This window comes from Salmo trutta, chromosome 6 (genome assembly GCF_901001165.1).
Source record: "Salmo trutta chromosome 6, fSalTru1.1, whole genome shotgun sequence".
NCBI lineage: Eukaryota > Metazoa > Chordata > Actinopteri > Salmoniformes > Salmonidae > Salmo > Salmo trutta.
In genome coordinates, this window is record NC_042962.1 from 44,138,754 (window position 1) to 44,165,046 (window position 26,293).

A 26,293-nucleotide genomic window follows, 5' to 3' on the forward strand; every position below is an offset into this window, starting at 1 on the left:
ACTGTCTTGCTTCGGATAAGATATGAAAAAGGCGCCTTAAGTTATTAATGACATTCTATCTTTAATGGACCCTTGTCATTGTTAATCAATGTTTGTAGGTACCCTTCCAGCCTGAATGTGATGGCTTTAGCAATACATTTGAAATCAACATTAATGAATGAGATTGGGCGATAAGAAGATGGCATAAAGGGGTCTTTTTCCGGTTTACAGATCAATGAGATCAAGGCCTCTTGTAGAGTTGGAGGCAACACACCCTTGTCAATAATATGTGGATGCATTTCCATTAATGCATCTATTAATTGTTGTTTAATTTTTTGGTTAAATTCTACAGTGAAACCCTCATGAGCCTTCCTGACTGAAGGCTCATGACTGCCCTCAGTATTTACCCTTTGTTTATTGGCTAATAAAATCGTATCTGTCTCCGATAGCTTGGGCAGGCTAATAAATTCTTATCTGTCTCCGATAGCTTGGGCAGTTTTAGTGACTTCAGGAAAAGTTAAAAAAAAAATTATTTCAGATTCTAAATTTTCCAGATGCTTATGTGACTCCTTTTCACCCTAGAGGTATTATATTCACCCTAGAGGTATATTATCTGTCCTCTCAGGTATGCCTGAGGGCCCTCATGATTCCTACAGGATAGGAGGAGAGGGAGCAGTCGGAGTATTTATTTCCAATAATTATTTTATCTGTAAAGACATACATTTTTCAAATATGTATGTTATGTTATGCTATGTTATGTTACGTTATGCGTTACTTTATGCCATGATATGTTATCTGTGAAAGTAGAAGTAGTCGCTTGCCAAACCACTTATGAAACGGTGTTACGTCATATTAATTTTGGTCACTAGAGGGAGCATACTCACATAACATTACCACAAGCCCTCTGGTGTTACACAAAAGAGAGATAATATGTTTGCACACAACTCACTTTATAGTAACACTGGACTGAAACAGGAAAAATGTTTTTTGAGGTCATTCAAGAGTAAATTTTTTTCTTGTAGTTCTAGAGAAAATACAAGAAAGAAAGAAAAAAAACTTTTAGAAGGTTTTGAAGTTTCATTTTTTCACCTGAGGAAAGTACGGGGGAAAAAAATTATGAAATGTATGCATTCACTACTGTAAGTCGCTCTGGATAAGAGCGTCTGCTAAATGACTAAAATTAAAAAAAAAAAAAAAATGTAAATGTCCTCATGGTTATTTTAGTTATAGAAAGGCATACCCAAAATGAGTAAATCAATATAAATAAACTTCTGCAAGGTTTTCCAACTTCACTAAATATATAATTAAATAGACGAATAGTCAACCAACTTTACAAATAGTTGAGAAGTTGTGCCAGTGACCAAATGGAACCTTGAGCTGATCCTATTTCTGTTAATTGCACGCGCCCTCTAACCTGAGGCCTAATCCTTGCGCGCGCACTCTAACTCAAGGCCTCTGATTCGCGCGCCTCCACCTCTGATCCTTGCGCGCTCTTGCACAAATCTGTGCCAGTTGCCTGGTCAGTCCAGTCCAATGCGTGTTCCCTGGAATAACTGGGCTGTGAGGGGGACTGTGGGCTCAGGTTGAGAGCGCGCTTTAGCTGCTCGTGCCACAAGAGATTTGCAAAGAAGCGTTAGCGAAAAAGCTGCAACATATTTCAATGTCGTTATTATTTCCCCCTCTATTTTTTCCACTAATGTTAATCTTGTAACGAAACGAATGATGACATGGACTTTGCTTGATGTGGAAGCCATTATAATCGGATGTCAACAGCATTTTACGCACAGGTTAAACACCGCGGAAGGGATGCACTTGCTGCCACTTTTTGACGAATGTCAATTTAGCAGTGCTTATTTGTTGGAAAACTATATTTCATTGTGATACGGCGTTCAGTTGCATGCAATGGCATTTATATAATCGTTGTCAGTATTTGTTTGTAGGCTTAATTATTTGAACCGCCTGACAAACATCAACGTCATTGATGTAGGACAAGAGGACTTATGAATCGGTGCATTGCTTGATCCATTCTTGAAAACAGTTCCTTCTGGACAAGATCTGGGGATGAGTAAATAGGTTTATTAGACAACCATTACCGGGTTTATGTAGATCGGCTCGGTCTTCACTTAACATAGAATAATTCGGCTATACCGCTGGCTACTAGTAAAGCCTCAACCATGTATGCTGGACGGAAAAGAAGAAAACCGGTGCAAAGAGGGTAAGTGAGAGTTTTTTGAACGTTGTATTAGCTTGCATAATGAACTAAAATGGCCCACCATAACGTTATTATTTTGTATTGTTTGATAATATATGAGTCAACGCTATATGACATGATAGTCACTCACGATCCATCCAAATAGCATGTATATATCTTCAATATTGTTTGGTGCAGACAGATTTGGATATATATATTATAAGCAGTATGTTTATCCTAGATAGTATATTGTGTCAGGATAATGATGCATAATGTTATGCATAATGTCCTAAATAAAAATAACTCAACACATAAGTTGACTCATAATCATGACGAGGTCAAATGGTTGAAGTGATGTTCAATTGAGATGGAGAGAGATGATTCAATATGATGATTCAATTTGATTCAATTCGAATCTTAACGAACCCATGCCAGTGCTCCGGGCACAGGTGGAAGGCGCGCAGTGCTCGTGCTCGTGCTCATCAGTCTCAGGCCTTTTGTATTTATTTTTGTTTCAGTATTTTTCATAGTTCAGTGTGCCCTTATTGTATCGTGTGAAACGTTCAAGTACTTGTAACTTGACTATTAATATATTTTTTTACACTGTATTTCAAATGTTATTATTGCTTATCTATAACTGGTAAAAAAAAAAATAAGCTAAAAAGGAGCGGAAATAATAATTAAACTTATAAGGAAATAAGAACATTATTATAATAATATTATTGTTATTAGTATTAATATTGATATGATGATTTATTATTAAACGTATAGTATTATTATTAATACCAATATTTAATTATATGATTTATCATTCAGCATCGAAGTGAAAGACCAAAAGTGAGTACTGAGTGGCAATATGTCCACTGTTTACCTTATTATCAACATTGAGAGAATTAGCTTACTGGCTTCATAATTTCCTCTGTGATTCCCTAATAAACCCCATGTCTCTTCTCCTGCTCAGAGAGAAACAGACAGCTCCATCTGAAGGGACCAAGTCTAACCCATCAAAGCGCCACCGGGATCGTCTGAACTCTGAGTTAGACCGTCTGGCCAGTCTACTGCCCTTCCCAGAAGAGGTCACCTCCAGCTTGGATAAACTCTCTATCTTACGGCTCAGCGTGAGCTACCTGAGGACCAAGAACTTCTTCTCAGGTGTGTGTGTGTGTGTGTGTGTGTGTGTGTGTGTGTTGGCTGCAGGTAACTGTGTGGAGGTTATAAGCTTAGGATATGCACTGTAGTGACATACATATGATCAATTATTTGGACATTTCCTTAAAAGAAAAGAAAATATAATTATTATATATTATATGATATTATTATTTTTTAATTGTACTCTGCTGAAAATAATGTATTAGGTTGTATTATTCAATTCCTTCTAAATGTATTAAATAATTGTGTTATCTTGGCAAGGCCTTTCTAAGAAATGCTGCTACGCTGTATCCTTTCACATTTTCTTCTCAAGACACACCACATACATGATGTAAAGACAATACTGAACTACTTAATAAGCTAATCAATGACATACAAAAACATATTTTTATACAGTTTCAATATGGGGTTTTCTACGTCAGAATCCCCACCTGCAGTGCAGGCGCTGAGTTCTGGTGGTGGTGATGCATCATGTATAATTAAAAGAAAATGAGCTTAAATCATTTATAAAACGGAGGGAGGAAAATGTTTGTTTTAGACAGTCAATTTTAAAATGGCTGTTGAGGTGAGTCGAATGGAAACAGTGGGCATGACCCGACTTTGCCGTGGGTAAGAGCGGTGTTGAAGATGCTGCATAGGGAATGGAAAGTGCATAGCTGGGGAGGAGGGGAGAGGAGGAAAGTGGCAGGGTTGAGATTGCTTATGGGACTAACCTCAAGGCACACCGGAACAAAGCTAAAATATTGTGGAGATGTTTCACCTCAATGACTTCTGGACCTTACTACCCAATGTTTATGGTTTAAAGAGAAATCATCTGAATAAATGAATAACGTCACATGGGTTCCCTCCATCTATTTGGAAATGGAAGGGAGATTGGAGGTTTGCGTTTGGATCAAATAAAATCAAATGTATTTGTCACATACACATGGTTAGCAGGTGTTAATGCGAGTGTAGCGAAATGCTTGTGCTTCTAGTTCTGACCATGCAGTAATATCTAACAAGTAATATAACCTAGCAATTCCACAACAACTACCTTGTACACACAAGTGTGAAGGAATGAATACGAATATGTACATAAAAATATATAAATTAGTGATGGCCGAACGGCATAGGCAAGATGCAGTAGATGGTGTGGAGTACAGTATATACATATGAGATGAGTAATGTAGGGTATGAAAACATATAAAGCGGCATTGTTTAAGGTGGCTAGTGATACATTACATCAGGATGGCAAGATGCAGTAGATGGTATAGAGTACAGTATATACATATGAGATGAGTAATGTAGGTTATTGTAACGGTCGTCGTATATAGTGGACCAAGGCGCAGCGGGTTGAGTGCTCATTAAACTTTATTTGAGACACGTAACAACAAAACCAAGAAAACGAATGAACGCACGCACGCACGCACGCACGCACGCACGCACGCACGCACGCACGCACGCACGCCCGCACGCCCGCCCGCACGGTATTACAGGCTAAACACAGCAGTGCAAAAACAACTTCCCACAAAACCCATTACAAAAACACCCCTCTATATAGGACCTTCAATCAGAGGCAACGAGGAACAGCTGCCTCCAATTGAAAATCCATCCAATAACCCTAAACATAGAACTAAAAAGACTAGACCAGAACATAGAAATATACTAACATAGAACATAACCAAAAACCCCGGAACACTCTAAACAAACACCCCTCTACCTAAACACATAGCCCAACAAACCCCGAAACACTCGAAACAAATACCCCCTGCCATGTCCTGACCAAACTATAATAACGAATAACCCCTTTACTGGTCAGGACGTGACAGTTATGAAAACATTATATAAAGTGGCATTGTTTAAAGTGGCTAGTGATACATTTAATTACATCAAGATGGCAAGATGCAGTAGATGGTATAGCGTACAGTATATACATATGAGATGAATAATGTAGGTTATGTAAACATTATCTAATATAAATAATATAAAGTGGAAAGTGATAAATTGATTACATCAATTTTCCCATTATTAAAATGGCTTGAGTTGAGTCAGTATGTTGGCAGCAGCCACTCAATGTTAGTGATGGCTGTTTAACAGTCTGATGGCCTTGAGATAGAAGCTGTTTTTCAGTCTCTCGGTTCCAGCTTTGATGCACCTGTACTGACCTCGCCTTCTGGATGTTAGCGGGGTGAACAGGCAGTGGCTCGGGTGGTTGCTGTTCTTGATGAACTTTTTGGCCTTCCTGTGACATAAGGTGGTGTAGGTGTCCTGGAGGGCAGGTAGTTTGCACCCGGTGATGCGTTGTGCAGACCTCACTACCCTCTGGAGAGTCTTCCGGTTATGGGCGGAGCAGCTGCCATACCAGGCGGTGATACAGCCCGACAGGATGCTCTCGAATTGTGCATCTGTAAAAGTTTGTGAGTGTTTTTGGTGACAAGCCGAATTTCTTCAGCCTCCTGAGGTTGAAGAGGCGCTGCTGTGCCTTCTTCACCACACTGTCTGTGTGGGTGGACCATTTCAGTTTGTCCGTGATGTGTACGCCAAGGAACTTAAAACTCTCCACCCTCTCCACTACTGTCCAGTCAATGTAGATAGGGGGATGCTCCCTCTGCTGTTTCCTGAAGTCCACGATCATCTCTTTTGTTTTGTTGACATTGAGTGTGAGGTTATTTTCCTGACACCACAGTCCGAGGGCCCTCACCTCCTCCCTGTAGGCCATCTCGTCGTTGTTGGTAATCAAGCCTACCACTGTAGTGTCATCTGCAAACTTGATGATTGAGTTGGAGGAGTGCATGGCCACGCAGTCGTGGGTGAACAGGGAGTACAGAAGAGGGCTGAGAACGCACCCTTGTGGGGACCCAGTGTTGAGGATCAGCAGGGTGGAGATGTTGTTACCTACCCTCACCACCTGGGGGCGGCCCGTCAGGAAGTCCAGGACCCAGTTGTACAGGGCGGGGTCGAGACCCAGGGTCTCGAGTTTAATGACGAGTTTGGAGGGTACTATGGTGTTAAATGCTGAGCTGTAATCGATGAACAGCATTCTTACATAGGTATTCCTCTTGTCCAGATGGGTTAGGGCAGAGTGCAGTGGGATGGCGGTTGCGTCGTCTGTGGACCTATTGGGTCGGTAAGCAAATTGGAATGAGTCGAGGGTGTCAGGTAGGGTGGCGGTGATACGGTCCTTGACTAGTCTCTCAAAGCACTTCATGATGACGGAAGTGAGTGCTACAGGGCGGTAGTCATTTAGCTCAGTGTCTGTGGAGACAATAACAGGTTTAATATTTGAGAGGACTCCACTAGGAGTTGTTTTAGTTAAAATACCAGGAGCAGAGACTCCCAGGACAGGTAGAGAGATTAACCAAGGAGAAGTCCTTTCCTTCCCTCCCATCCACCACACTGCTTAACATAAACTGGGGGAGAGGAAGAAAGAGGAGAGAAGGATAGGGGAGAGAATGAAAGGAGGAGAGAAGAACTAAAGGGCAAAATGTAAGGAAGTATGATGGGTCATCCTGAGTCCTCCATTACAGTTTTCCTGTGGTCAACAATATGATCATGTATGAACATGTCTCGTCTCTGTAAGGGACTTTGGATAAAAGTCACTGCTCAATGACATATATGATACATTATGTTACACTATAAATCAACAATTGATTAAATGTAAATGGAAGAAACTGTGTTTCATTAAATTGATTGAATACTTAATATTTTATAGCTGCATTATATCAGCAGCAATGTAAATTAACTTAAACAATGTAACACTTGAAGGAAAAATACAAATATGATCACATTTTTTGAATAAATCATGGCTAGCTACAATAAAGCCTAGTTACAGAAAATAGCTGTGGGTCTTCTTTAGATTCAACTGGCAACTAATACTTCATCACAGCATTTGTGCTGCGCAGTAGGATGGCTTAGGATTCTGGGTATTGGAATGTGACGTGGCTTTGATTTGATAGGTTTTGACCAATGGGAGCTTGACTGAGGTACAGTAGCCTCGTGCTGTACATCATTTAACATTGGTAGATTGTTAGTTCCGTGGTTGTCCACTTTGCCCTGGGTCTGACAGAGACTGTTAATGAGTCTGACCATTGGAGATATTCAGGGTGGCATTGGAGCACACATAGGGCAATCTTTACAGGGTTTTGTCACAGAGAAGGAGTGATCATGAGAGAGATAGGGGAAGAGGGGAGAGAGGTATAGGGAGCGGGAAAGACAGGAAGGGTGGGTGTGGGGGTATTTTATTTATTTTATTTATTTCACCTTTATTTAACCAGGTAGGCAAGTTGAGAACAAGTTCTCATTTACAATTGCGACCTGGCCAAGATAAAGCAAAGCAGTTCGACACATACAACAATACAGAGTTACACATGGAGTAAAACAAACATACAGTCAATAATAGAGTCGAAAAATAAGTCTATATACAATGTGAGCAAATGAGGTGAGATAATGGAGGTAAAGGCAAAAAAGGCCATGTTGGCGAAGTAAATACAATATAGCAAGTAAAACACTGGAATGGTAGATTTGCAGTGGAAGAAAGTGCAAGTAGAAATATAAATAATGGGGTGCAAAGGAGCAAAATAAATAAATAAATACAGTAGGGGAAGAGGTAGTTGTTTGGGCTAAATTATAGTTGGGCTATGTACAGGTGCAGTAATCTGTGAGCTGCTCTGACAGCTGGTGCTTAAAGCTAGTGAGGGAGATAAGTGTTTCCAGTTTCAGAGATTTTTGTAGTTCGTTCCAGTCATTGGCAGCAGAGAACTGGAAGGAGAGGCGGCCGAAGGAGGAATTGGCTTTGGGGGTGACCAGAGAGATATACCTTGCGGAGCGCGCGCTACAGGTGGGTGCTGCTATGGTGACCAGCGAGCTGAGATAAGGGGGGACTTTACCTAGCAGGGTCTTGTAGATGACCTGGAGCCAGTGGGTTTGGCGACAAGTATGAAGCGAGGGCCAGCCAACGAGAGCGTACAGGTCGCAGTGGTGGGTAGTATATGGGGCTTTGGTGACAAAACGGATGGCACTGTGATAGACTGCATCCAATTTATTGAGTAGGGTATTGGAGGCTATTTTGTAAATGACATCGCCGAAGTCGAGGATCGGTAGGATGGTCAGTTTTACAAGGGTATGTTTGGCAGCACGAGTGAAGGATACTTTGTTGCGAAATAGGAAGCCAATTCTAGATTTAACTTTGGATTGGAAATGTTTGATGTGAGTCTGGAAGGAGAGTTTACAGTCTAACCAGACACCTAGGTATGGGTCACATAAGGATGAAAAAAATTAAGCCAGACCGTAAAGCCTGACTTATGAGTTTTTTGGTCATGTTTTTGCTAATGTCATGGTAATAGTCTGAGAGGGGGTACAAAAATGATCAGATTAATATCGCCATTGATAAAATTCAAAACAAAACGAGACCTTTTTCAAGGTCAGTCTCGCAAAAAGACGCATTCTTGCGTTCTAACTACCTGCTATTCAAAGCGCTCTGAACAAATTAAGGGAATCGTTCACAAACAGTGGCACATTCTAAAATACGATGTTTTCGGACCTTCCCTTGGTCGTATTCTCGCGGGGCAGGAATCTCAGAGACCAATTGGTACACTCTGATTTACCACCCCAAGATATTCCTGAACAACGTCTATTTGCGCCCCTACTGGATGGAAATGACAAGTGTAATGGCAATGGCACTTATAAATGTAGATCCTTCAAACACCCACAAACAGGGAAATCGATACCAATCAAAGGTGTTATCACGTGCTCCACTAAGGCAGTTATTTATCTTATAACTTGTCCTTGTGGTAAAAGTGATGTGGGTAAAACAAAGCGTGAATTAAAAATATGTATCTCAGAGCATCGTAGCACCATTAGGTGCAAAAACTTGACTTACCCAGTTGCGGCCCACATTTTGGAAGCAAACCACTCGATTTCGTCTCTGCGTTATAAGCATCGAACATGTCACCCTCCCTAGGAGAGGAGGTTGACCTTGATAATTTATTGTTAAAACGAGAGGCTGCCTGGATCTTTAATTTAAAGACCCTTGCACCCTTCGGTCTCAACATAGACTTTGATCTGAAGCCATTCTTGTGATTATTGTGACTTTGCCATTGTAATTGTTTGTAAGCTTGTGTAGTCTAAAATGAATCTATGATCGTATGCTATCCATTTGTTTTTTTGTATGCTGTTCTTTGTATGCCATTTTTATATTTGAGAATTAACCAATGATATTAGGCCACACTTGGCCATGATTACAGACACCTGTGTGTCTTTTGACACTATATAAACGACTCATCTCGCAGTGTTTGTGATCATACCCTGATGAAGACAGCTTGGCTGTCGAAATGTTGGATATTACATTTTTGCATCTGAGCTCCTAGAGTGTGCGGCTCTCCCTTATTTTCAAATAGTCTTGTGTGGCTCAGTTGGTGGAGCATGGCACTAGCAACGTCAGAGTTGTGGGTTCGATTCCCATGGGGCGACCAGTATGAAAATGTATCTGTTAAATGGCTCAAATGTAAGTGTTAAGCTATTACATGACTCAGCTGAACTGTTTCCAGATGTGCAGCTTAGTGTCAATAATCATTCATATGGTGACAATTAAATATTGTGTAAAGAAGTATTCACACACTAAGGGCTCTATTTTCATCTGGCGCTAAGGAGGCGCAAGTGTCAAACGCACGTTAGTTTGCAATTTCGTCATCACTGGGACACTGGCATTTTCCAGCCATAACGAGAGGTTCGGCAATTTACCTATCTTAACATCGGCTCCCTTGGGCTGAGGTAGTAGGGGTGGCAATATTTGAGGTGTTTCCTTGAAAACAGTTGTTTTCCCCCAATTTAATTTAATTTGATTAAAAAGCAAACAGCCAACCCTCCCCTTAATCAAGACTGGTTTAGCAACATCGCATAGGTGCCTATTTTTATCCTGGCCATTAGCCAACTAGCCTATGAATAAAGAGGTTTTCAATGGTCGACAGAGTGCTTTGAAATATTTTGAAGGTTTTTGCTTTTTCATTATTCACAATTCACATACCTGCATACTTCGTTTCACTTATTCAGTAGCCTATCCAACCGCATTATCAAAGAGTGCCCCTCATTCGATTACCAAAGACACGCTACTCCAAACTATTCAGCCATCCATATCAACGAGTGATATGTTTTTAAATCTGCCTTAAACATAGTCAACGATACAATTGACAGAGGCCTAGTATTTTGTATAGACTTGCGAGTGTAATGCTTAAAACCATTTAGGCCTAAGTGTCAAATCAAATCAAATTTAATTGGTCACATACACATGGTTATCAGATGTTATTGCGAGTGTAGCGAAATGCTTGTGCTTCTAGTTCCGACAGTGCAGCAATATCTAACAAGTAATATCTAACAATTCCACAACAACTACCTAATACACACACATCTAAGTAAAGGAATGGAATAAGAAGGTATAAATATATGGATGAGCAATGTCAGAGCGGCATAAAGGCTAAGATGCAATAGATAGTATAGAATACATACATATGAGATGATATGTAAACATTATTAAAGTGGAGTCATTAAAGTGACTAGGGTTCCACTTATTAAAGTGTCCAATGATTTCAAGTCTGTATGTAGGCAGCGGCCTCTCTGTGCTAGTACACTGTGTGTACACAGTGCCATGGAACGAGAGAAGCCATTTAAGATATCATGCTCCTGACCCCATCCTGTTTAAAAATATTGCGGTGTTTTAAAAAACAGATTGTTTTCCATTTCATATCAAGCCCCCCTGCTACCCTTACCCTAAGCCTAGGCTACTAAGCCTGGTTCAACAGCAATGAGTCATGTCTTTTTTATCCTGGCCTTGCAAAGTAGCCTATCCTTAAAAGGTGTTGAATCCTTTATTCGTCAGAGTGCTTTGAATTGAAAATATACTGCACATCCTAAAACATGCACACGTGCCTACCTGAATACTTAATTTAGCTTGTTGAAGTATCCGTCCCCATCTCCAAAGAGCGCATCTCATCGGGTTAACAAAGGCACTCTCCTCCAAACGTATTTGTAACGGCTGTCTTCTGAAATGAACCAAGGCGCAGCAGGTATGTGAATACTCATTTTTTATTACCAAAACAAAAGGAGTAGAGCATCCACAGGAACAACACAAAAGGGTGACACCAGTGACAGTTCTGCAGGCTATAAAAGCAGTGCAAAAAACAACCACCCACAAGGCAAAGTAGGCACCTTATGTGTGACTCCCAATCAACCACAACCCTCTACAGCTGTGCTTGATTGGAAGTCACACGGCCAAAATCAATGAAACAATAACAAACACACACTCCCTTCTGCCACGTCCTGACCCAACTACCCCCTCTACTGGTCAGGACGTGACAGTACCCCCCCCTCAAGGTGCAGACGCCGGGATGCACCTAAAAAAAAGGAAAACAAGAAAATCCCCAACAAAATTTAACACCTAAACAATAAGGGAGGGAAGGGAGGGTGGCTGCCGTCACCGACGGCACTGTGCTACACCCTCCCTCCCCAACCCACCTATCCTGGAGGTGGTTCAGGTGCAGGACGTGGACCTCGCTCCACCTTCGGCGTCGCCCACTTTGTTGGCGCCGATAGCTGCGCCGGGCAGACGGGCCACTCGGGCTGACCCTGGCAGACGGACCACTCCGGCTGGGTCGGAAGGCATGCGGGCCACTCCGGCTGGGCCGGAAGGCATGGAGGGCCACTCCGGCTGGGCCGGAAGGCATGGAGGGCCACTCCGGCTGGGCCGGAAGGCCTGGAGGGCCACTCCGGCTGGGCCGGAAGGCATGGAGGGCCACTCCGGCTGGGCCGGAAGGCATGGAGGGCCACTCCGGCTGGGCCGGAAGGCATGGAGGGCCACTCGGGCTGGGCCGGAAGGCAGGAGGGCCACTCGGGCTGGGCCGGAAGGCAGGAGGGCCACTCGGGCTGGGCCGGAAGGCAGGAGGGCCACTCGGGCTGGGCCGGAAGGCAGGAGGGCCACTCGGGCTGGGCCGGAAGGCAGGAGGGCCACTCGGGCTGGGCCGGAAGGCAGGAGGGCCACTCGGGCTGGGCCGGAAGGCAGGAGGGCCACTCGGGCTGGGCCGGAGGGCAGGAGGGCCACTCGGGCTGGGCCGGAGGGCAGGAGGGCCACTCGGGCTGGGCCGGAGGGCAGGAGGGCCACTCGGGCTGGGCCGGAGGGCAGGAGGGCCACTCGGGCTGGGCCGGAGGGCAGGAGGGCCACTCGGGCTGGGCCGGAGGGCAGGAGGGCCACTCGGGCTGGGCCGGAAGGCAGGAGGGCCACTCGGGCTGGGCCGGAAGGCAGGAGGGCCACTCGGGCTGGGCCGGAAGGCAGGAGGGCCACTCGGGCTGGGCCGGAAGGCAGGAGGGCCACTCGGGCTGGGCCGGAAGGCAGGAGGGCCACTCTTGCAGAACAGGGCAGTCTGGCCACTCTGGCCGATCCTGACAGGCCGGGCACCCTGGCAGAACAGGGCAGTCTGGCCACTCCGGCAGAACAGGGCAGTCTGGCCACTCCGGCAGAACAGGGCAGTCTGGCCACTCCGGCAGAACAGGGCAGTCTGGCCACTCCGGCAGAACAGGGCAGTCTGGCCACTCCGGCAGAACAGGGCAGTCTGGCCACTCCGGCAGAACAGGGCAGTCTGGCCACTCCGGCAGTTCAGGGCAGTCTGGCCACTCCGGCAGTTCAGCGCAGTCTGGCAGCTCTGACGACTGTTGACTGGCGGACAGCTCTGACGACTGTTGACTGGCGGACAGCTCTGACGACTGTTGACTGGCGGACAGCTCTGACGACTGTTGACTGGCGGGCAGCTCTGACGACTGTTGACTGGCGGGCAGCTCTGACGACTGTTGACTGGCGGGCAGCTCTGACGACTGTTGACTGGCGGGCAGCTCTGACGACTGTTGACTGGCGGGCAGCTCTGACGACTGTTGACTGGCGGGCAGCTCTGGTGACTGTTGACTGGCGGGCAGCTCTGGTGACTGTTGACTGGCGGGCAGCTCTGGTGACTGTTGACTGGCGAGGCTGGGCTGACGCACTAGACTCCTGATGCGTGGGGCTGGTATTGGACTCTCCAGCCTGGAGACACGCACCTCCATGCTAGTGCGTCTAGCGGGAAACACCGGTCCGAAAGGGCGCACTCGCGGTCTTGAGTGCAGGGTTGACATCACCCCTTCCGGCTCGATGCTCCCCTTGCCCTGGCACCTGCGGGGCGCTGGTACTGGGCGAACTGGGCTGTGCGTCCGTATAGGCGAGATGGTGCGTACCACAGCGTAACATGGCGCCCTCCACCTCATACGCACCTCCCTGTAGTCACGGGTAGCTGGCTTACGGCTCTTCCCTGGCCTGGCCAAACTACCCGTGTGCCCCCCCAAAAAAAAAATCTTGGGGCTGCCTCTCGGGTTTGAACGCTAGTCGTGTACCAGCAAAACATTCCCGTTGGTTCCTCTGTCCAGCTGCCTCCACTCTCCTGAGTGCCTCCACCTGTTCCCATGGGAGGCGATCCCTTCCGGCCAGGATCTCTTCCCAGGTGTAGGCTCCCTTGCCGTCCAGGACGTCCTCCCATGTCCATTCCTCCTTTTTTCTCTCCTGTGGCTTCCTCCTCTTCTGCTGCTTGGTCCTGGTTTGGTGGGTGGTTCTGTAACGGCTGTCTTCTGAAATGAACCAAGGCGCAGCAGGTATGTGAATACTCATTTTTTATTACCAAAACAAAAGGAGTAGAGCATCCACAGGAACAACACAAAAGGGTGACACCAGTGACAGTTCTGCAGGCTATAAAAGCAGTGCAAAAAACAAACACCCACAACCCCACAAGGCAAAGTAGGCACCTTATGTGTGACTCCCAATCAACCACAACCCTCTACAGCTGTGCTTGATTGGAAGTCACACGGCCAAAATCAATGAAACAATAACAAACACACACTCCCTTCTGCCACGTCCTGACCCAACTACCCCCTCTACTGGTCAGGACGTGACAGTATTTCAATGATTCAGTCCTATAATGCGGTATCAACGGTAGGCCTAGGCTATATCTTGCTATTTGAGAACGTGCCTCACACATACAATACAATTCACGGGAGCCTAGTATTTTTTATTTGAGGAGAAGTGCGATGCGTAAAGACATGTAGGCTAGGATCTTGAAGCCAATTACAACAATGTTGACTGCCAACACTCCAAACATAGGCTATTGAGCAAACACTGTTTTTTTGTTGTTGTTGCTATTACTCATTACTGTAGCCTATGTTATTTAACATTTAACTGTAGTATCAATCCACAATGGACCAGGACAGGAATATTCCGTGCCCCCAGCAGAATTGGAGTTGATGACGACGCAAAGACGTCAATAACCTACAGAACTTGAGACAAAAGCATGCAGTATTACGCCAGCGGGCGGCCAAGCCCTCGTCACATCTACAACTTGTTTATTCATCAAAACCAAGCACTTTCACGCCACCGCCAGCTATTGTACTCATAATTCCTGGTGTGAAAATAGCAAAAATATTTCTGACACACCCTCAGAACCTTTAGCGCCAGCGCTTAGATGAATCATTGCGTCAGGTTTGTTAAAATAGAGCCCTAAAAGTTGTATATTGGTAGACTGTAAATTATGAGATAAGATTTACAAATATGTTTCAGATGAAACTGGCCGTAAATGATGCCTATGATGCCTCAAGCAACCTCAGAGACATGAGGATATACTAAGTAAATAGAAGATATTTTAAACTCATTTATCAACCGTTGTACCCTCCATATTGAATGTTCTTAGTAATTTGAAAGAGCGGTTGAGTTTGCGTTATACTGTAGCAAAGACTACAACTGGAAATGATTTAGGCCCTGACTGCAGATCATTGTGTGTGTGTGTGTGTGTGTGTGTGTGTGTGTGTGTGTGTGTGTGTGTGTGTGTGTGTGTGTGTGTGTGTGTGTGTGTGTGTGTGTGTGTGAGACCACTGTCCAGGTGTTTTCAAACGCTGGAAGTGTTCTGCCTCACAACGCTGGAACCCTGCTACTTTCTCTCAAACGATCTCTCAAACGGGGTGTTTGATCATAGTCTTGTCCTTTTTGTTAGCATTTTATCTGGGTACTGGGTAGAGCTTCTGCATGTTTCCCTTCTGCTGCCACATGACAGTATGCAGGACCGACGCCAGCTTCAAAAAGATGGAAAGCATTGATGAACACAGTTAGGGTGGAGAACAGAAGATCTGATTATGAACTGATCATTTACTCAAAATCAACCATTGTGTCATAGTTTGTTCACCATTGATAAACTGTGTTGATAAGTCTTACCCGGTATACAACTCTGCAGTCGTTCCGTTTCAATTTGCCCACCTGCTTCTGGATTTTGTTAACATACCGTTTGATTTAGATAAAGAGTATTCCGTCTTTCCGATGTCTCTCTCCAACCAGCGGAGATGAGGTGATGATGGTGTTGTTGTATTTTCTGGTTGCCTCATGCCGTCACACTAACCCGGTCACCCCCGCCTGTGCCTGCCCCCTCTCTAAGCTCTGTTTAATATAGTGTATCTTCATGTTTCCTATATCCACTCTGTTGTAAAGGCCTCCCGCAGACCGTCGCCACGGTTGTCTCGCTCACAAAGGATGGATTCTCCACTCGACATGGGTTACAAATGTGCCTGACTGTCTTAAGACAGCTTACGGCACAGCCTTGGCTTTGTGTTGAGTTACAACGATAGCTAAACCTCAGTGGCCGGAGTAGAGTAGATCTGTTGTCTAGATCTGTTGGGTTTTGCCTCAGATCGCCTTGTCTTCTTACATCCATGGTTCGATTGATTTGAATGAGTGTCACCCATGGCGGTTCCAGATCATGTTGGTAAATGAACCTCTCTCACATGGAGAGAGAAGAGGGCCCTGTGTTAACTATCTTATGACTGGTCCATGATGAATTGACTAGAGCCATTGGAAAAGTAATGGATGAGGACTTTGTGGACCACACAGAGAACAAAACTGGTTAAAAAGCAAAAACAAGTGGGTGGCTAGAGAGCAAAAACTAAACAAAGATCCCGTACTAGAAAGTTCAGTTCCAGGGCTTGGATATTAAAGAAATATAGCTTTTATAAGTGTAATATTGTTAAACAGTTCTCAGAACTGAGCAACAAAATAAAGCGTCGCTTTTGTTTTCAATGTCTTACTACTAACGTATTGGCTTTACATAGAGCTGAAAAGGAGCATTTGAGGATGAAAGTATTTTGGAATAAAAACAACAGCGTTAACCAACTTAAAGAGGGTTTATACTCCTTTGAAAAAGAAAATAAGGGGGGGTTAAAAAAAAAAATCAAACCTTGTGGCCACAAAAGGGCCAGTCTTGTGCTGCTATGTCAAGGTAGCCAGCCAGGAATACATTGGTCTTAAAAGGTCACTTTGGTGTGATTACGAGAGTGTACCTTCCCATCAACTGACCTATTTTCTCATGGTTCAACCTACTGTAGTGCCCAGTGGTATTAGAGAGAGAGATAATGAGATTCAGTAGATGAAGAAGAAACTGAACTAATAGTCTCTCTCTCTCTCTCTCTCTCTCTCTCTCTCTCTCTCTCTCTCTCTCTCTCTCTCTTGCTATCTCTCCAAATTCCTGCTCTTTACCTTACACCATCTGTCTGTCAACAAGCTTTTCTTAATTCCTGGAAAAACTGATCCCGTAGAATGCATTCCTGCTAAATAGGTATGTGTGTGTATGTGTGTGTGTGTGTGTGTGTGTGTGTGTGTGTGTGTGCGTGTGCGTGTGCGCGTGTGTGCGTGCGTGCGTACGTGTGTGTACAAAGCACTGTCGTTATGCTCCATCAATGAACCCCCTCACACACACAGACACACACTTTGCTCCAGCCACAGGCCTCCATATTTTCACAACAACGGCCATGTTTATTTTGGCTAAGCCCGACCCTAGTGCCCCGTCCATCCCTAGTGTGATTGTGTGTTTGCGTGCGTGTGTGTGTGTGTGTGTTGAACTGATCACAGCCCTGGTCACTTATTAGACTGAAGCCTCCATACAGGTCAGTCAAACAGTCTGATGTGAGGAGTAGAGGAAAACAGACCCCTGCCAACACAGCTTACAGTTCTCTTAGTTGCTCTGGCAGCTTTCAGGTAAACTTTGAGCATGATGACAATTTTAGTCAGAGAGAGGCTTACTGTAGATTTGAAATATAGACATGATGACCTACGAGTTCCCTCCTCCTTCTCCATCTCTCTGCTCCTGTTAGCACTAGTCACAGCTATCTCTCTCTCTCTCTCCCCTCTCTCTCTCTCCATCTCTCTCTCCCTCTCTCTCTCCATCTCTCTGCTCCTGTAAACACTTGTCACAGGTATCTCTCTCCCCTCTCTCTCTCTCTCTCTCTCTCTCTCCATCTCTCTCTCTCTCTCCATCTCTCTCTCTCTCTCTCTCTGCTCCTGTTAGCACTAGTCACAGCTGTGTCTCTATCTCTCTCCCAACTCAATCTGTCTCTCTCTCTGTCTCTATCTCTCTCTCTCTCTGTCTGTCTCTCTCTCTCTCTCTCGCTCTCCCTCTGCCATGACTTGTGAGACAGTAGAATAACTAGAGACAGTGTTGGGACAAAGACTCTCTTATCTGAGCAAGAACCCGTCCCAGCCATGGTACCCACTATTAAGGCCAGGGAATCGTCGATCATTGTGTGTCAGTCACACATTTTTCTGCTTTAAGTGGCAATTAACGCTCATTAAAATCTGATGGAGTGGGGACTGTTCCAGTGCTCTGCTGCCGAGCTGTCACAAGGCATTGCAGTCTCCTGATAGCTATCCACTATTCTACTCACTCCAATAAAAACTAAAGGGAAAACGGTCTCCACAAAACGAAATGGAGAGGGAAAGTGCTGTGACAAAAGCATCATGCTACTGAAATAAAATCTTACCGTTGTTTAAAAAAATTGTAATATGACATTTTGTGACATTCATTTGGCCTAGTGTGTTCTTTTGACCTCTTATGATCCGAGTTTTGTTCATGTAAAGTTTTTTTTATTTGGTCATCATGACTGGAAGCAGGAGCTTTATTGCATGTGGTTTGTGTTGGTTTTCAGCTGAGATGCTGCCGACTTAATTGTTGGACCAATTCACTTTTGACATGCAGTCTCAGCCTTCTCCAGAGCAATGCCAGGCCACCGAAGGTCCTTCTAAACCAGTTCCCAGATTCAAGTCAAGTCAAGTTTATTTGTCATATCCACAGGATACACATACACCACACAGTACAATGAAATGCTGGTTTGGAGGTTCAAATCTCAATAATGTGACAACAAGAATATAAAAAAACAACTAATAAAGTATACCATTTTTTTTCTATATAATATAAATACAAGGAAGGCATTCAACACATTTACAGTACAATATTTACACGTGTGTCAGGAAGGAGGATATTGAGAGCAAAGTGTTTAAATTGTTTAGCATTAACAAATAGATGTCTTTCCCAGACATGAAAATATCCACATTTTGTGTCATTAGTAAGCCTTTGAAATAATCAATCATAATCTTTTTGAATTTTCATGGAAAAGTAGGTGAAAAAGTGTGTTTTATGGTCAGTCACAATTGTGACCGGTGGGATAATGTGATGTATACTGAATTAACATATTTCTCCTATGCAGTCATGAAAATTCACATATATCCCAGCCCAGTTATTAACACATTTCAAATCAAATCAAATTTTATTTGTCACATACACATGGTTAACAGGTGTTAATGCAAGTGTAGCGAAATGCTTGTGCTTCTAGTTCCTAGTTCCGACCACGCAGTAATATCTAACAAGTAATCTACCAATTTCACAACAACTACCTTGTACACACAAGTGTAAAGAAATTAATACGAATATGTACATAAAAATATACAAATGAGTGATGGCCGAACGGCATAGGCAAGATGTAATAGATGGTATGGAGTACAGTATATACATATGAGATGAGTATTGTAGGGTATGAAAACATATAAAACAGCGTTGTTTAAGGTGGCTAGTGATACATTACATCAGGATGGCAAGATGCAGTAGATGGTATATAGTACAGTATATACATATGAGATGAGTAATGTAGGTTATGAAAACATTATATGAAGTGACATTGTTTAAAGTGGCTAGTGATACATCTAATTACATCAAGATGGCAAGATGCAGTAGATGGTATGGCGTACAGTATATACATATGAGATGAATAATGTAGGTTATGTAAACATTATCTAATATAAATAATATAAAGTGGAAAGTGATAAATTGATTACATCAATTTTCCCATTATTAAAGTGGCTTGAGTTGAGTCAGTATGTTGGCAGCAGCCACTCAATGTTAGTGATGGCTGTTTAACAGTCTGATGGCCTTGAGATAGAAGCTGTTTTTCAGTCTCTCGGTTCCAGCTTTGATGCACCTGTACTGACCTCGCCTTCTGGATGTTAGCGGGGTGAACAGGCAGTGGCTCGGGTGGTTGTTGTCCTTGATGATCATTTTGGCCTTCCTGTGACATAGGGTGGTGTAGGTGTCCTGGAGGGCAGGTAGTTTGCACCCGGTGATGCGTTGTGCATACCTCACTACCCTCTGGAGAGCCTTCCGGTTATGGGCGGAGCAGCTGCCGTACCAGGCGGTGATACAGCCCGACAGGATGCTCTCGATTGTGCATCTGTAAAAGTTTGTGAGTGTTTTTGGTGACAAGCCGAATTTCTTCAGCCTCCTGAGGTTGAAAAGGTGCTGCTGTGCCTTCTTCACCACGCTGTCTGTGTGGGTGGACCATTTCAGTTTGTCCGTGATGTGTACGCCGAGGAACTTAAAACTCTCCACCCTCTCCACTACTGTCCCGTCAATGTAGATAGGGGGCTGCTCCCTCTGCTGTTTCCTGAAGTCCACGATCATCTCTTTTGTTTTGTTGACATTGAGTGTGAGGTTATTTTCCTGACACCAGACTCCGAGGGCCCTCACCTCCTCCCTGTAGGCCATCTCGTCGTTGTTGGTAATCAAGCCTACCACTGTAGTGTCGTCTGCAAACTTGATGATTGCGTTGGAGGCGTGCATGGCCACGCAGTCATGGGTGAACAGGGAGTACAGGAGAGGGCTGAGAACGCACCCTTGTGGGAACCCAGTGTTGAGGATCAGCGGGGTGGAGATGTTGTTACCTACCCTCACCACCTGGGGGCGGCCCGTCAGGAAGTCCAGGACCCAGTTGCACAGGGCGGTGTCGAGACCCAGAGACCCAGGGTCCCCAGCATTGCCACTAGAATGCCCCATCACATTCTAGTATGACTATTTTACATATCAAAAACCCTTATACGACACCGATATGAATACTGAGAGCAAAAAAAACAAAAAAACAACAACCATCAACGTATTTCAACATTGTTACTTTATTGTAACATACATTGTAACATTGTTACTTTAGTGCAACATGTATTAAACATGAATATTGTAACTTTATTGTAACATTTGAACTTGTACTTTAGTGCAATATTCATTGTAACATTGTCATTGTGTCATTTTAGTGCAACATTCACTAAAAACTGTATAGCAGTCGTGTCATCCATTCACATTCACAACTACGATCAGTCAAGTAGAGGCCTACACTATACAAAAAAAAGAATATATATATATATATATATATATACATACATTATACACATATACATATATATTATAGAGGTAGGAACCAAGTGCATGATTATTTGTATATATATATATATATATATATATATATATATATATATATATATATATATATATATATATATATAAATATATATACTGCTCAAAAAAATAAAGGGAACACTTAAACAACACATCCTAGATCTGAATGAAAGAAATAATCTTATTAAATACTTTTTTCTTTACATAGTTGAATGTGCTGACAACAAAATCACACAAAAATAATCAATGGAAATCCAATTTATCAACCCATGGAGGTCTGGATTTGGAGTCACACTCAAAATTAAAGTGGAAAACCACACTACAGGCTGATCCAACTTTGATGTAATGTCCTTAAAACAAGTCAAAATGAGGCTCAGTAGTGTGTGTGGCCTCCACGTGCCTGTATGACCTCCCTACAACGCCTGGGCATGCTCCTGATGAGGTGGCGGATGGTCTCCAGAGGGATCTCCTCCCAGACCTGGACTAAAGCATCCGCCAACTCCTGGACAGTCTGTGGTGCAACGTGGCGTTGGTGGATGGAGCGAGACATGATGTCCCAGATGTGCTCAATTGGATTCAGGTCTGGGGAACGGGCGGGCCAGTCCATAGCATCAATGCCTTCCTCTTGCAGGAACTGCTGACACACTCCAGCCACATGAGGTCTAGCATTGTCTTGCATTAGGAGTCACCCAGGGCCAACCGCACCAGCATATGGTCTCACAAGGGGTCTGAGGATCTCATCTCGGTACCTAATGGCAGTCAGGCTACCTCTGGCGAGCACATGGAGGGCTGTGCGGCCCCCCAAAGAAATGCCACCCCACACCATGACTGACCCACCGCCAAACCGGTCATGCTGGAGGATGAATTTGCCAATCTTGGTGTTCTCTGGCAAATGCCAAACATCCTGCACGGTGTTGGGCTGCAAGCACAACCCCCACCTGTGGACGTCGGGCCCTCATACCACCCTCATGGAGTCTGTTTCTGACCATTTGAGCAGACACATGCACATTTGTGGCCTGCTGGAGGTCATTTTGCAGGGCTCTGGCAGTGCTTCTCCTGCTCCTCCTTGCACAAAGGCGGAGGTAGCGGTCCTGCTGCTGGGTTGTTGCCCTCCTACGGCCTCCTCCACGTCTCCTGATGTACTGGCCTGTCTCCTGGTAGCGCCTCCATGCTCTGGACACTACGCTGACAGACACAGCAAACCTTCTTGCCACAGCTCGCATTGATGTGCCATCCTGGATGAGCTGCACTACCTGAGCCACTTGTGTGGGTTGTATACTCCGTCTCATGCTACCACTAGAGTGAAAGCACCGCCAGCATTCAAAAGTGACCAAAACATCAGCCAGGAAGCACAGGAACTGAGAAGTGGTCTGTGGTCCCCACCTGTAGAACCACTCCTTTATTGGGGGTGTCTTGCAAATTGCCTATAATTTCCATCTGTTGTCTATTCCATTTGCACAACAGCATGTGAAATGTATTGTCAATCAGTGTTGCTTCCTAAGTGGACAGTTTGATTTCACAGAAGTGTGATTGACTTGGAGTTACATTGTGTTGTTTAAGTGTTCCCTTTATTTTTTTGAGCAGTATATGTGTATATATATATATATATATATATATATATATATATATATATATATATATATATATATATATATATATATATATAGAATAATATTATAGAGGTTATATAGGTAGGAACCAAGTGCACGATTAGTTTGTAAATCACTATTTTGAACTACGATCAGTCAGACCTATTGTCATACAGTATGTCTTGAATCAATTGATCCTCTTTTCCAACAACATTTCAGTCATTTTGATTGTCTTTTTTCCTTTTTCGTCGACTTTTCTTTTCTTCCTAGAGTTCGTTGTACTGCCTCTCCTCACCCTTTATTGACTTTTCTATTTTTCTTTTATTAGCTTTTTCAGCCCTTTTTCATTCGCTCTTTTCTCCTTCTCCACTCTCCATGGTATATCTTGAAGCACTCAATGTGCAGAAGAGCTTTGCATTTCTCACATGCATATCTAGTGCGTTTGTCACAATGACGACATCTATGGAACTGGTGCATCGTGTTGATTGGCCAGTGAGAAGCTTTGTCATATCTTGCCTGATCTTCAACAGTAGCAGCCAGTAGAGATCTCCTTCGGTGGCTCAGTGGTTTAGTGCCAAACTTTTGCATAAGAGACTGTGCCACTATCCATAAGAAGGTGAGCAGGTTGATGGTCTCTCCCATAACATCTCTGTAAAATAAATGGCTGTTTACGAGTGTACTGTTGAGAGACCATGCAGAGATGGGCCACCACCACTTCTCAGACCTGATGGAGATATGGTATCTTGAAACCTGTGGGTTGTGAAGTTCAACACCACCCATGTGCTCATCGTATCGGTTGATGCATTTTGGTTGTGGCACGTCGCTCCTTGTTCCATTTCTTGACAGAGGTCTCACTGTATTTCTCCTCCGTGTTTGTTGCCACAGTGACAATGTTATTGTCTTTCTAATGGACCAGCACCTTGTCTCCTTGGGTCAGAACCTCAGAGGTTCCCAGGGATAACTTCATGAAGTCCTTCTGTGGCTTAAATGGGACATCAAACAGACGATTCTGCCTCATCGTTCCAGAGCTCCCATATCCTCTTTTTGTCATTTCATCGAGGAGTGCAAGCGAAGTGAAGAGGTTGTCATGAAGGAACTTGCAACCTTGAGGCACCTGAGATTGCTCTGCAACACCATGGACGACACTGGGTCCATGACCCAACCCAGTCTCGGGGAGGAGAGTGTGGGGTGGTGAGGGATAACGTCCATGTCATGATCAGTTTGTATAGGTTCAGCATATACATTCAACATCCTGGCTGGCAAATGGCCTGTCACCCGCTCATAGTCCATATCTGACCCATCGCTATCACAATCTCTGAGGGATAACTGCAATGTTGCACGCCTTGTCTGAGCAGTCACCTAGATCCAACATATCCAGAACTTGACTCAAAGTGAAACTAACAGAAAGAACAGAGTAGAAAGTTAGGTAGAACAAGAACTATGTATGTGTATACCTATGTGTATACCTAGTTATATACCTGTGTTATCCCGCCGGTCACTATTGTTGCCGTCAACATGTTTACTCGTTCTATGACCACACTGAACAAAGTTGAGTAATTGCAAATGCATATATCAATACTAGACACCTTAAAGATGATGTGTACCAAAAATCTTTGTCCTATCTTAATGTTAACACACTTTACTAACCTTTTGTTTGGGAGCTTTGATGCAGCCATCGTCTTCTCATGGTGCAACCAGGAAGTAAACAGCTCTGGTCATGTGACAATTTACACTAAACATGTGACACTGCACATATTTCATTGAGACCCTTTATTATTTCAATATTTACTGGAAATTCATTGATATATCATTCAGTGAAATTTTTAGAGCCTTAAAACTGGGAACGTTTTTTACGGTCACTATTGTCACTACTAATGGGATTAAATAGGTTAATAGCAGCAGTCATGATGTGTGAGTAGCTTGAATGAATGTGTGTGTGTGTGTGTGTCTGAGCTTATATTAGCAAAGCGCTGGGAAGGAGAGCGAAGGCTGTACAAATCCACACTACATCCACTACTACCTGGGCCTTATTGGTCATGTCAATGTTTACATTGACAGATAACTGCTTCTGGCAGACATGTAGTAGGGCCAAATAACATACATCTTGGTGTGTGTGTTTGTGCGTGTGTGTGTGTGTATATGTGTTGTGCTAATGTGAGGCTGTGTGAGTGAGTGCATGTGTGCTAAGGTGTGCAGAGTCAGTACAAATGGTCAGTCCCAGATGTTTAGCAGTCTGATGGCTTGTCCTAGACCCGATGCTCCAATCCCGTCTGCCAGGCAGTACAGGAGTGAACAGTCCGTGGCTGGAGTCCCTGATAATGTTGCGTGTCTTCCTCAGACAACGCTTTGAGTAGATGTCCAGTGTGGTTGGGAACACGGCCCCAGTGATGGACTCGTTTATGTGACTATTTCCCGCCTCATCCCCGTCACTTTCACTGTGTGTTTATCAGACCCTTTTTTTCTGTTTACTGTGTTTACTCCCAGAAACATTTCACGCGTTCTCCACGTGATCAATATTTCATTTCTTCTGCTTTTTAACTATCGTATGGTGTAACCCGAACCCACATGGTATACTGTAGGCCTATAGAGCTTATGGAGTTGACTGAAATTGATACATAGGCAGAACGGTGGTATGCTGTACATTGTTGGGAGTCACTGCTACGGGCGGTTACAGAGCATAAACAGCTTTATTTAATCAAGAGGCATATTGATGTTTGTCTTTTGTAATTAGTGTGTAATGAAACCAGCAGACAAACAGGAGATCCATAAATTAGTCCGGTTAGTGCCAGGGCCTCTCTCTCTCTCCCAGCAGGGCCACCCCAACTGTGCCTGCCCTACCCCCTCTGGCCACCCAAAGGCGCGCGTGTGTGTGTGTGTGTGTGTGTGTGTGTGTGTGTGTGTGTGTGTGTGCACTCCCCTCTCTGCCACCCCATAAAACAGTGAGAACCCATGTCAGTGCTGCCAGTTGGCTAGCTACAGTATTGGCGCCCTGTAGGCAACATCAAACAGGATCAGGGCATCCATGCAGTTTGTGTGGGTGTGCATGTGTGCGTGCGTGTGTGTTGTTGCCCTGTAGGCTACATCATCCAGCGTCAGACACTCCTAGTGGAACTGGAATTGCCGATGCATCAGTTCTTGGAAGTGTTTTGTTGTTAAAGAGGAAGTGTTGTTGATGACGAGTGGTGCACAGCGCTGAGGTTCGGCTCAGCTGGATTCAGAGCTGCTATTCCCTTACTCTACGAAGTGACATATTACACATAAGAAAACACAGTTACAGTTGAAGTTGGAAGTTTACATACACCTTAGCCAAATACATTTAAACTCAGTTATCACAATTCCTGACATTTAATCAGAGTAAAAATTCCCTGTCTTAGGTCATTTAGGATCACCACTTTGTTTTAAGAATGTTAAATGTCAGAATAATAGTAGAGAGAATGATTTATTTCAACTTTTATTTATTTCATCACATTCACAGTGGGTCAGAAGTTTACATACATTCAATTAGTATTTGGTAGCATTGCCTTTAAATTGTTTAACTTGGGTCAAACGTTTTGGGTAGTCTTCCACAAGCTTCCCACAATAAGTTGGGTGAATTTTGGCCCATTCCTCCTGACAGAGCTGGTGTAACTGAGTCAGGTTTGTAGGCCTCCCTGCTCGCACACACTTTTTCAGTTCTGCCCACAAATATTCTATAGGATTGAGGTCAGGGCTTTGTGATGGTCCTTAAGCCATTTTGCCACAACTTTGGAAGTATCCTTGGGATCATTGTCCATTTGGAAGACCCATTTGCGACCAAGCTTTAACTTCCTGACTGA

At 44.1% G+C, this 26,293-nt stretch overlaps 1 protein-coding gene across 3 annotated transcripts in view; it reads left to right on the forward strand.

Moving 5' to 3' along the window:
- The first annotated feature begins 1,493 nt into the window (after window positions 1-1,493).
- The window catches only part of LOC115195978 (aryl hydrocarbon receptor), an 84,318-nt gene continuing 59,518 nt past the window's right edge, over window positions 1,494-26,293 (forward strand). The window contains exons 1-3 of one of the 3 annotated variants that reach the window (XM_029756385.1): window positions 1,496-2,194; window positions 2,987-3,007; window positions 3,132-3,322. In XM_029756385.1, the coding sequence (XP_029612245.1) occupies window positions 2,154-2,194; window positions 2,987-3,007; window positions 3,132-3,322 (253 nt within the window). In that variant the 5' untranslated portion in view covers window positions 1,496-2,153. Of the gene's footprint in view, window positions 2,195-2,986; window positions 3,008-3,131; window positions 3,323-26,293 lie in introns of all 3 variants that reach the window. The other 2 variants (XM_029756384.1, XM_029756386.1) reach the window with 2 other exon arrangements.